The sequence below is a fragment of the Actinia tenebrosa genome, unplaced genomic scaffold, assembly GCF_029948245.1.
Source record: "Actinia tenebrosa isolate PJP-AT-01 unplaced genomic scaffold, QUT_ActTen_1.0 PGA_scaffold12__29_contigs__length_12842862, whole genome shotgun sequence".
Classification (NCBI taxonomy): domain Eukaryota; kingdom Metazoa; phylum Cnidaria; class Anthozoa; order Actiniaria; family Actiniidae; genus Actinia; species Actinia tenebrosa.
The window spans coordinates 12,801,065-12,813,551 of NW_028292572.1; the positions used below are offsets into that span (position 1 = coordinate 12,801,065).

Sequence of the window (12,487 nt, forward strand, 5' to 3'; positions counted from 1 at the left end):
GTGGGTTGGCCGGTGTAGAAGGAGTACGTGTATGCGTAAAGGGGACGTGCCAAGTTTTGACGATGTTAGGAGGCATAGTTAATCTCGCGAAATGTTTTGAAAAGAGGTTTTTTTTAAACACGAAGTGATTGCTAGTCGACGACTGTCTGACTGATTCTGACTGACTGTCTGACGGACGAGACTGACTGACTGACCTGAATCATGACCGACTGATAATTTCCCCTATTATTATTTTTTCGGTGGGGCAAGGCAGGTGAGTCGCTACGACCAAGTCATCCTACCACCAAAAGTGGTAGCACAACCGTGGGCATCAACAGCCCGGTTAAATGTTCATAGCGGTAGCCACCCCAGAAAAACGGTCAGCCTCGCCATTCAGTGATTCAATCATTCATGTCAGGCCATTATTGAATGAACTTCCCGCCGACGGAGGACCCGTATTGTTATTAGGCTGGTCGTCCACTGCTTGTGTTTGACGAGGTTCTATTGCTGATGCCAGGAAGGTATAGTGATATCATGAGGATAACTTGGTCCTAAAAATGAGAAACTGAAACACCTTCAACTTGTCATGTTAAAGGTCTGAAAATAGCCAGAGTCAGATAAACGACTCCTATCCTTTCTGCTTTATTCCTGTATTAATACGCCAACCAGCTGTGATTGGACGATTAGCACACAGAACTGACAGTGGAAATGCCCCACAAAGTTTCAATGGTTATATGCGTAGCCTCTTAGCCAACAACTGATGAGAAATAAATAAATAAACCTCAGGGTGCGCTTTTGTTAACCCTTACGAAAACTGCGCAACTCGTATGTTATTGAGCGAAATGTTTACTAGGTCGGGGGCTCCTCGTGAGCGTCTTTCCCCTCTCACTCCAGTGGCTCTGCGACCTCTCGAACGAAGGACACTGGAACCAGAAGGCTTGAATTTAATTAGCATTGCACTCAAACGTTTTTCCGTCTTATAATCTAAGCACTTACAATATTTGTGTTTTTTCTGAACCTCGAGAACTCCCATCATCGGTCGACGAACTCAAGAAACATGGTCCCACTACGTTAGGCCCGACTGCATTCTTAGTTTGTAAAATACAATCAATCAAATCACGTATATTTAATGGCGTTTTCTTTCTCAGTCCCATTCCTACAAATACTTCAAGGGAATATCTCAATGAAGGATCGTTTTCTAACACCTTCACAAAACAACGTAACCGACGAAGTTACGGCTGCGAGTACTGTTCGCTTACCTTACTCTTGCATGGTAGGCGTTACGGACGATAGCCGTTCGTACGACATCGTGAGCGCCGACAGATTCAACGCAAAAGCTCTTTTGTATATTTAGTAATGTGTCTTCTAAGATAGTGGTACAATATCGGGCGTGGCTTTTAATAGTATCTATGGCAAGCAATCAAGAAACTACGCTAACTATATCAGCAGGTTTTAGAAAAACTTATATTCTTTATTATGATATATATATATTTTTCTTACATATTATATTTCATAATAATTTTGAGAAAATTACTTAAACTGATGAGTAAGAATAGGATAGGATAGGTAAAGATAAGGAGGCTAGAAGGTATTGATCTGGACATGTTGATCATTTCATAGTCATGTGACCTGGCATGATCACGTGACATGCTTTAAAGCGATTAGTCGATCCAACTTACGCTCCATCCGAAAAATCAAGCTTTACCTTTTTTTTTTTTTTTTTTTTTTACTACTGACTGGGAACGATTTAATGGCAATGACTTTTACTCCAATAGGTTTCTCACTATTTCCTCTCTATATATATTGTATGATTGTTTAGAGAACAAACACCAAGTGCCGATACCAAATCGTGTCTTCAAGGACGTACTAACTATTCTCGCAAACCCAATCAAACTAACTCCGTATTTTTTTACTCACTAGCACAAAGTACAAAACCAAGTTGTGTTCCAAGGAGTTTAGCAGCCGATGATTCCAATATTCCAATAGCCATTTTGATAGCGATTCTGCATTCATTTCTGTTCTCCTTGCTTGCACAGTAATAATAAGGGCGCTCGAAAAGGCACGGACAACAAAAGAAATTAGCCAAACTAGCTAAAGCAGAAAAGGAAGAGAGAAAGAACAAAACAAGAAAAAAACAAAAGATATTATCCAATCAAATCAAGTCTTACTGATATTAACGAAAATAGACCTGTAGCCATGGTAACGGCCACAGAACTTTAGGCCGGTGCACGTGATCGATGAAAGAATTCGAGCCTTCAGTACTGATGAACAGCGGTTGATTCCATATCCACGTCATCAGCGTCTTGAGAGAGGTAAGCGCTAAAGACTATAATTGAACACGATTGGGGGGGGGGGGGTGAGGTTAAAATTTGGTTATGAACTGGCCTCTCTTACTGGCTATCATGATTGCTATCATATCATACCTGATACCCATTTTTTAATTTCTCTTTGTTGGTGCGCACTTAACCACTCCATTCCCCACAATCCAAGCACTTGTCCAGTACAACAAAGGGTGCCTGGTAAATCATACTCTGGTATGTATGGTATTCTTGCTTGCGCACACCTCGACCACTCCAAGTGCGCACAAGGTGATCCTATCATCCCGACTTCCAACCCAAACACAACGATAAAGAAACAAGTAAACATGTTTTCCTCTTTGGCTTCCTTTTTTGAGAATATCGACTACTTCACTAGGCAATCAAATATTCTTTCTCTCCTTGATGAATTCGTATTGGTTATTCGACAGGTTGTTCTTACCGACAATAAACTTGCTAATCAACTAAGCCTATCCAAACAAAGCTCTCTTCCAAGTAGCACCGACATCCCTTACACCTCACCCACACCAGAACCTCGTTTAGCTCGTCTAGCTGTGGAGTAGAACTTGACTGGGAAGGTATGGATCTTAATATCCTGAGGAATAGAACTGGTTGAACTGTCTAGAGAAGCAGAAGTTTGACAACAGATAGCAGCTATGGAATTCTTTAAAATTAGACTTGTATTCGTATGTAAGATATTTTACTTGCAGAAGAAATGTAAATAACAACGTGTGCAGGTTATCTGGAAAAAGTGAGTTTTTATTGGCTTGTAAAAGTAGGTTATTTCTTAAAGCAACGCCTTTGGAAATCAGACAGTTTCAGTACGATATTGAGATATGCTGAAGAGATTTGAGAGTCCAAAGTAAGCATCAGTTGGCTGGCAAAACAGCTCGTGCTAAAGAGTATGACGAGAAAAGAAAGTAAGCTAAGGATTTATATTTTACTCTAGCGATAACAATTCATGACATTGATGTTTGTATATTTAAAGTGAATGCCTAAGTAAAGTTTTAAATATATATACTAATATCATTGATGTATATATATTCTCCTAAAAGAGCCTATGTTTATATTACAGCCTTTTATCTCATTCAGTTGAGCCAAAACTGAGCGATTGTTGGATGCGAGTTTGAGTCGAAATTTAGGAGAAAACCCCAGAAAAATGAGGAAACTTGAGCGCGACGTCATTTTAATGAAAACAAAGGCTTTAAATTCTTAGTTTATCGGTGCATACGACCTAACATTTGTTATATTTTTTCCCGTTATCATGAGATACAAACTGGATATAGCAAAAATAGCATAGAATGGAAAGTATAGTAAATAATGGTTTGAGAGCTAGACAGGAAAATTACAACATTAAAACATACACTATTTGCATTAAGAATATATGGTACCATGGATACACTAATTGATTCCAGCATGTGTCTACTCGCGTACAGTTCTGGAGCTAACTCTGGGCTTTTTTTGAGTCAAGAAGAACGTTTACCGCCCTTACCCTTCTGGCACATCAGTTGCTTGTAACATTGAGAAGCATTGTTCGACGTTTTTCGTGCCGGCTTTTATACTCAGAAATATTGGGAGGAAACCTGGCAAACATCCAAACAAATCAGTTGAAGGAGACTGAAAAAGTCAAGCTCGGTCCATGATGACTGACAACTGGATGGGTTGCCAAAGTGCTCAGAACATAAATATTCATTGTGATGACTAGTGGGGAGAGCTTTGAACATAAAGTCACGTAATATTCTTGAAAGGATTGTAAACAAGTCCTTGGGATTCCTGTACATGATAAGTTCAAGAACACGATCGATCAACAGGACCTTTGTGACGACGCCTAGGTCAAGGACATTACGTCATGTGTCGAGTGTTATAAAAAGCAGACCACTGGAAGTCGCAGTAAAGTGGTTTACTGATTCATAAACCATTGAATCATGGAAGCCATTGTCTTGTTACTCCTGCTTGGATGTCTTACCGTTCATGCCAGCTATAAGGTATTTTGTGACGCCACGTGTGTTTATTCATCCCTTTGCTCCCCATAATCTTCTCTGGTTTGAGTAGCTCGATAACAATCTGATTTTACAGTCTGCGCAATATTCGCGTGTGTAAAAATTTCACCGTCTCTCTTGATGTTCTTCACAACTAGATGCACTTTTTGACATATGGACTGGCAATTAAAAAAAAATTATGTCGTCTTTCGTTTCAATTCCCTTGAATTTCTTCATGAGTAACTGTTCGTGTATTATATTAGTGCCTCTTTAGGATTCTTAGCTCATTTGGATATCAAATTATTGAGTATTTCCTTAGAATATTCACCACAAATTGCTGAGAAAATTTGAATAGCTGACGTTCGATATTATGGTAGAGTTGTCGAGCACAAAGCAATCCGAGTTGAGGCTCTGGGGTCCCTTTTTTGGCTATTATGTTATCTCGTTTGCGAGTGTTTTATTTTTCTTTGTATTAAGTATATGTAATGTGAGCGTTGATCACCTTGAAGATTCGAGTCAACGTCAATCAAGGAACTCGTGATTCAACAAGTGTTGACGTGCAGGCATCTTATGTTGTGTGGCGCAGGCATCCGTTCTTAGTTTCCTACGCAGCCACTTCGTGCGCCATCTTGGTTTAACATTAGGGACAAGCTCAAAGTGGTCCAAAATAGGAAACAGATTATAAATACTATAGTCTCCCTCGCATCCGTTTTTAGTGTCGGTCGTCACGCAACTTTGTTGGGAGGGAGCGTTGCGTGACGACCGACACTAAAAACGGATGCGAGGGAGACTATAAATACCCCGTCTCCCTCAGGAAACTGTGGAAATGCTCGACGCTGTTTAGCACACATACATACAAAAATGCAGAACAGTCATTACTGACTATAGTTCGACTTTTAGTTTTGGAGATATTTGAGAACAACGTCAATTTCAAAGTTGGTTGGTACTGAATTCCCCACCCCTCCCCTCTTAATCGGGTCCCATAAGATGACAATACTTTTAACTTATTCCTTTCTAACACCTCTCTTTATTTCTGTAGTGTTCAGACACCCTGGCGTGTTCAGCGACCATGCTGAGCGATGTCAGTCAGTGCATGACCATCCCATTCAGCATTCAATCACTTACGAGTAACAACTTTAAAACCTGTAAGAAAGCGTGTGAGGCTCATATTGCCAAGAAGAAAACCATTTGTCAAGAGAACTGTCCCTCGCGTAAGTCTATCGTAGTGATAAAGCGTGGGTGGTGTGGTAGACCTTCAAACTCAGAGATGGAAAAATAGAAAACTCGCGCGCGTGCTCTGCGTAGTTATAAAGCACGCGGGGTACGCAGAACACGAGAAAAGTGTTAGGAGAAGCACACAAGCCTAAGCGCTTTTCAACACCTCTCGAGTGTTCTGCAAATCCTCAAATTCTACATAACTTCACATAGCACAGCAGGCAAGTTTGTATTCCTTTCATAACCCACAAAGTAGAATAATTGCATTATTTTGTACACAAACGAATGACGAGATATAAAACTTGCGCACGCGCGCTGTGTGCTCTCAAAGCTTCCGCTCCCAACCAATAAGAGAGCGAGATTTATGGCAGTTATTTCATAATTCAAAATGGTAAACTCAATATATCCCCTCACACTCCCCATCTTCCCTGTTGGAGGAAGGACTACATAGCGTACCCTACCGAGACCAATAATGTAATAGTAGCACCAAAATCAGGTTGCTTTTTTTTAAACACAGGAAAATGTATGGAATGTGTTGAAGCTGCTGAGAATTCTGTTAAAGAATGTAGACGGTTCTACCAGAAGATGAATGGCAGCACGTCTGATTGTGATACATTCGAGAGACAATTGATCAAGTGTTGCTCTAACAATGCGGCTTGTAAAGGTAAATATTCAAAAAAATTATCAATAACCTGAAACAACCTCTGGGATGATCTGAGTCAGGGCATGGCTAACTCACAGATTGAACCCTGAAACAACCTCTGGGCTGATCTAAGTCAGGGCATGGCTAACTCACAGATTGAACCCTGAAACAACCTCTGGGCTGATCTAAGTCAGGGCATGGCTAACTCACAGATTGTACCCTGAAACAACCTCTGGGCTGATCTAAGTCAGGGCATGGCTAACTCACAGATTGAACCTTGAAACAACCTCTGGGCTGATCTAAGTCATGGCATGGCTAACTCACAGATTGAACCCTGAAACAACCTCTGGGCTGATCTAAGTCATGGCATGGCTAACTCACAGATTGAACCCTGAAACAACCTCTGGGCTGATCTAAGTCACGGCTAACTCACAGATTTATCCATATAGAACTGAGAAACCCTTGAATCAACAAGGGAGAGACCTAACAAACCCAAAATAAAGTAATTCCTTGATTCTTTCACTCTATCGAATAAAAATTTAAAAGTAACTTGTAACATATATTGTAGTATAAAACACCTATTCGTTCATTGCTTTCTTTCTCAGTCTGTCGTGACTCGTACTGTCATAATGGTGGGGTTTGCAGAGGAGGGCCTAATGTCTTGTCCTGTAAATGTCCCAAGGGATTCACAGGAATGTACTGTCAAAAAAGTAAGTCAATGTTAGTCATTCCGAGGTTTAGTAAAAGACTGGCCCGAGTTAACATCGCAGAGCATATTCGGTCTGTCGTTTTTCCAAGATGGCTTCTATTTTGTCCCCTAAATCAGTCCCACAATGCACTGCAATGCCAACTCGACCCAGGCTTTTACTAAACCTCGCAATGAATAATTTTGTATTTAAGTTCTACCTGCTGGGTGATTTTGAAAGTAAAACATTTTATCTCGATCATATAAAGTGGTCGTAGTAGAGGGAGTGAGTAAGACTAAGTCTGTATCAGCATACAAGTGGCATGGGACCGTGCATCAGTGCTTATTTCAGTTGGGCTTATCAAGGGCAGATACAGGAGTTGGAACGTAAATTTTATGGCATTTGCCCTTCTCCATTGAAGATATACACACAGAAAAGAATAAAGAGTCTAATCAAAATGGAGATGCCTTATAGCGTTTTACTGAATAGCAAACCCCTCCCCTCCTCCACCCAATCTTTAACTAATCCTTGAACCAGCACTTGCCATGTACCACGATTTTCGTCATCTAGTCGGCAAAATGTTGTGGATTCACGAAGGGTAGCTGAGAAAACTGGAGGACATTTTTTTTTACCACAAAAAACTAAAACTTTCACTACAAAAACAAGGGTAAAATTGGAAAGAAAAACGGGGTTTTGATTTGCTGACGTGATTTATCGGTATATGTCCTCCTATTTCCCCTGGCTCTAGACCAATCAGAAAGCGAGAAAATTTATAATAGTGGTAAAATCAATCATAGGGTATATCCTTAGTAGTATTCTAGTAGACGAAGAGTAAGAGTCAATTAGTATTAAATATAATTGAGACGCAAAGCAAACGTCTGTCCTCAGGTCAATGTGCTGGTCGTCATGCTTGTACTAATGGCGGCGCGTGTGTTGGACACAAAAAATGCGCTTGTCTGCCAGACTTCACCGGGCCACGGTGTGAACGAAAGAGACTGGGTACCAAGATTAACCCAGCTCCTAACGCACAGGCTATCTTAGACGCCGGCGAGAGTGAGGGCAGCGGTATGTATTGGATCCAGCCTCCAGGAGAATCGATTGCCGTGCAGACGTATTGCGATATGACATACTCTGATGGGGGATGGATGCTGGCCAGTTATGGATATGTACACGGGGCAAGTAATTCCCCTTCTTCGCCTTTGAACAGAGCCATTCCAAACATGAACAACCCCATGGGATATGCTTGGCGTCCCACCAGACGCGCGGGGAAAAATGGTGTTATCAATCTATTGCATGGCGCTGTGATGATGGCACGAAATGCCACCTACATGATGATGGCAGCAGGTAACAACCCAGACGACGGTGGAATCGATCACTACTCTCACGTCTATAGAATAGACCTACGACAAAACCCATACAAGATCACCTTTGCCAATCACAATCGTTTTCACGGCGCTATAGGAACCAATCAGATCCCTAAGATGCACGTGACTGATTTCCTGGTTGAAGGGTTGAAGGGAGACGTTGGAGAGTTTGTGCGATACGGACTGGGGGAATCATTGGGTGTGACCTGGGGTGATTCCTATCCAACCGGATATGGATTCAACGATTTGGGTACTGAGCACTCATCATGGACAAAAGGTCCCTTTTTCCCCAGTGTCCACTCAGGAGATGGGCACTCCGGATGTTCTTCAGCTCCATGCAAGACGTTCCAGCCCGATGTCCATAGAGGTTCAGAGACATATGTCCACCATGGTTGGTACACGGCATCTGGTACTGTCGATAAAATAGGACAGACCTCGATTTGGTTCAAGTGAAAAGCGGCAAACTGTCTTTGAGGGAGCTAGTGAGTGAGCTCAGCAGAGGGATTTACATGAATTGCTTTGTCAATTGTTTAGCTTTCTTCTTGACAGTGTTTTTCCTCGTATCATTGATTTATTTTAATGATCATTCCCTTAATCGATCATTTAGTCTAAGCTAATAAACTTTGAGTATATTCATGAGTGGTAAAGTTGAAAGAACTATAGTGACGTATTAGATAATTAGATTTATTTGTAACTAGTGACAAACCAAATGATTTATGCAAGTATTAAGGGGTGTTAGCTGCTTGATTAGTTATTAAAGATGTGAACTATGTTTCTTCAAGCAATTTTTTCTCGGAAAAATATTCCGAGCAATGTTTTCATACGGCACATATTTCTGGAACAAACGCAGAAACCAGTACACCAAAAAGAAGGCTCAAATCTTTGAGAGGTTTTTCAGAGGTTCTTCAAGCAACAACCCAGAAGAGACAGGAAAAAATGCCATGAAAAGTCGACACCAAAAGTGGCACGTTCTCAATTCTTCTTCATGCAACACTCTGCTAGGCAACTGTAAATTGTATCTATTTGTTCGGATAACCTTATAAGGCATGACAGACAGGCCATCAAACCAAGAGACCCTACAAACACCACTACAAGGAAGTTTAGTGTCAGTTTTAGATTTTTGTCGGAAGGAGGCAGACATCATGAAGTCGTTGATTTTGCTAACCCTACTTGGAAGTCTTTATGTTCAATTACAAGGTAAGGCCTACAATACAAGCACACCTAAAAACTAAATACAATGATAAATCATTTTTCTGATTGATTTTTAGAAGTTTTAGCCTGCCAACTTTTCTAGATTATTTTTTTGGTTTTTGAGTTCAAGGAAATATTTACAAAAATTTAAAATAGCGAAAAATTAAGGTGCATCACTAAGCGAACCGAGATTGAGTTGAAGGTTTTCATTTTATTTTATCATTTTTATGCTTTAATTTCCAGTAAAAATGCTATAATTTTATGCGAACAACTTCAAGGGCGGATCCGGGGGGGGCAAAGGGGGGCTGAAACCCCCCCCCCCCTTCAGCAGAAAAGAAACAAAACGAAACTGAAGAATTGTATGGTTTTTTTATTGTTTTCCGTTGTGTTGACGGAAGAAACTCAATTAGCCCCCCCACCTAAACTCAATTAGCCCCCCCACCCCCTAAAATTTTGGCTGGATCCGCCCTTGAACTTAACGTCAGTGTTAATTAATCTCAAGTTTATCCATTTTCTTGTTTCGCGTTCTGGCGTGAATTAACAAGAAAAATTATCAGTGGCTAAAACTAAACAAATACTTCTTCAACAAGTGTTTAGTTTGTAGCAATGTTTTAACAAATCTTCCTAATTACGTTCTAATTTAGCCATTGCGTATATCTGTTTTGCGTTCTCTTATATATAAAAAAACAGTGCCTCTTCAAAAATTTACGACTGCTTCGCAACAAATTTTTTGTAGTTCGTGGCAAAAATTTGACACATCTTTCTAATATTATTCTAATTTATCCATTGCATATATATATATACACACAGACCTAACCAAAAAAATTCTGTTACTTCAGATATATATATGTCTTTTGGTCTCGAGAGACTAAACAATAGAAAAACAAAAGATATATATATATATATATATATGTAAAGTTGCAGAATTGTTTTGGTTAGGTGTACACACATATATATATATACACAATACATCACTTTAGCTGTTACTCCGAGTTTCATGCTCACGCGATCATCAGACAGACTTTAATCTGATGATGGAGTAAGCGTGAAACTCTTATACTGCCTTGTATTTGATCCATCTACAATCTATTACGCTCTGCAACTGATTTCATCGAGCACTCTACCGACAGTATAGACTCAAGCATATAGATTTATATATATACTTATATGATACTGATAATAATTTCATGATAAGCAATATTCTTTTTGCTTCAGGGCAATGTATTGGTCGTTATCGATGCCAGAATGGTGGCATTTGTGCAAATAAAAGTAAAACGTGCACTTGCCCTCAAGATTTTGCCGGAGCTCAGTGTGAACGTAAAAAGCTAGGTTCTAAGATCAACCCAGCTCCTAACGCACAGGCTATCTTAGACACCGGCGAGAGTGAAGGCAGCGGTATGTATTGGATCCAGCCTCCAGGAGAATCGATTGCCGCGCAGACGTATTGCGATATGACATACTCTGGTGGGGGATGGATGCTGGCCAGTTATGGATACGTTAGCTCTGTAGGTAGCTCACTTTTGAACAAAGCCATTCCAAACATGAACAACCCCATGGGATATGCTTGGCGTCCCACCAGACGCGCGGGGAAAAATGGTGTTATCAATCTATTGCATGGCGCTGTGATGATGGCACGAAATGCCACCTACATGATGATGGCAGCAGGTAACAACCCAAACAGCGGTGGAATCGATCACTTCTCTCACGTCTATAGAATAGATCTACGACAAAACCCATACAAGATCACCTTTGCCAATCACAATCGTTATCACGGTGCTGTGGGAGCCAATGGGATCCCTAAGATGCACGTGACTGATTTCCTGGTTGAAGGGTTGAAGGGAGACGTTGGAGAGTTTGTGCGATACGGACTGGGAGAATCATTGGGTGTGACCTGGGGTGATTCCTATCCCACCGGATATGGATTCAACGATTTGGGTACTGAGCACTCATCATGGACAAAAGGTCCCTTTTTCCCCAGTGTCCACTCAGGAGATGGGCACTCCGGATGTTCTTCAGCTCCATGCAAGACGTTCCAGCCCGATGTCCATAGGGGTTCAGAGACATATGTCCACCGTGGTTGGTACACGGCATCTGGTACTGTCAATAAAATAGGACAGACCTCGATTTGGTTCAAGTGAGGTGGTCAAACGCCTTCGACAAATGAATGTTTCAAATAAGAGAAAATTTTATTGGTAAGGGTAAAGTGATTTAAGGGCAGTTACAATAACCTTTAGTTTAAAAGTGTAAAGTCGTTAATTAATATTAGTCGTTAAATTACATCACGTCACGTCAAATCACTTAAAGTCACATCAAGTCACGTCACGTCAAGTCAAGTCACTACTAGTCAAATCACATCCACGTCATGTCACGTCACGTCAAGTCACTAATAGTCAAATCACATCTACGTCATATCACATCAAATCAGGTCACAACTAGTCAAATCACATCCTCGTCATGTTACGTCACGTCAGGTCACTACTAATCAAATCACATCCACGTCATGTGACGTCACGTCAGGTCACTGCTAGTCACATCACATTCATGTCAAGTCACGTCACGTCAAATCAAGTCACTTTACATCAGGTCACGTAACATAACATCATGTCACGTCATATAATTACGTCACGTCGTCTCAAGTAAACTCAAGTCAAACAAAGCAAAGTAAACTCCGTGATGTTAATATAAAACGCTTTAAACGATGGAATTGATGGGCAATAAATAAAATGCTTCAAATTTGTTCCAGTTACCTTGTCTGGCTCATGCAGTTCGATCATGACGAAAAGCTTTTAACAATAATCTAAATATTCATTTTTTCCCCCTTTACAATCTCAAGTTGATGATGCCGGATAGTTAATAATAATAATAATAATATTTATTTATAAAGCGCAAATACAAATCTGTTCTAAGCGCTAGTAAACAAACGACAAAGACAACGACAAAATAAAATTATTTACAAAGAATATGCTAATTTGAAGAGATAAGTTTTAAGTTCAGTTTTGAATGAGGCAAGACTTGATGCATTTCGGAGAGATATTGGAAGTGAGTTCCAGAGTTCAGGAGCAGCCACAGAGAAGGAGCGATGACCATAAGATTTAAGATTATAAGAATGTGCTGA

General features: G+C 40.5%; 2 protein-coding genes across 2 annotated transcripts; both read left to right on the forward strand.

Annotated features, from left to right (window-relative positions):
• The first annotated feature begins 4,064 nt into the window (after window positions 1-4,064).
• LOC116304554 (uncharacterized) lies at window positions 4,065-8,953 on the forward strand. The gene is made up of 5 exons (XM_031714304.2): window positions 4,065-4,279; window positions 5,313-5,484; window positions 6,006-6,152; window positions 6,737-6,841; window positions 7,706-8,953. Exons 1-5 carry the CDS (start codon window positions 4,220-4,222, stop codon window positions 8,632-8,634), a joined length of 1,413 nt encoding a protein of 470 aa, XP_031570164.2. The 5' UTR covers window positions 4,065-4,219; the 3' UTR covers window positions 8,635-8,953.
• Window positions 8,954-9,069: 116 nt separating this feature from the next.
• LOC116304557 (uncharacterized) lies at window positions 9,070-12,114 on the forward strand. The gene is made up of 2 exons (XM_089028556.1): window positions 9,070-9,378; window positions 10,588-12,114. The coding sequence occupies exons 1-2, from the start codon at window positions 9,228-9,230 to the stop codon at window positions 11,508-11,510; spliced, it is 1,074 nt and encodes a 357-aa protein (XP_088884682.1). The 5' UTR covers window positions 9,070-9,227; the 3' UTR covers window positions 11,511-12,114.
• The last annotated feature ends 373 nt before the right edge of the window (window positions 12,115-12,487 follow it).

What these genes read in the sequence shown, in the direction of transcription:
- LOC116304554 (XM_031714304.2), top strand. Translation starts at nt 4,220, where the DNA reads ATGGAAGCCATTGTCTTGTTACTCCTGCTTGGATGTCTTACCGTTCAT. An exon ending in CCGTTCATGCCAGCTATAAG is followed by an intron (nt 4,280 to 5,312) that starts GTATTTTGTGAC and finishes TTATTTCTGTAG; the next exon opens with TGTTCAGACACCCTGGCGTG. An exon ending in AGGAATGTACTGTCAAAAAA is followed by an intron (nt 6,842 to 7,705) that starts GTAAGTCAATGT and finishes GTCTGTCCTCAG; the next exon opens with GTCAATGTGCTGGTCGTCAT.
- LOC116304557 (XM_089028556.1), top strand. Translation starts at nt 9,228, where the DNA reads ATGACAGACAGGCCATCAAACCAAGAGACCCTACAAACACCACTACAA. An exon ending in TCTTTATGTTCAATTACAAG is followed by an intron (nt 9,379 to 10,587) that starts GTAAGGCCTACA and finishes TTTTTGCTTCAG; the next exon opens with GGCAATGTATTGGTCGTTAT.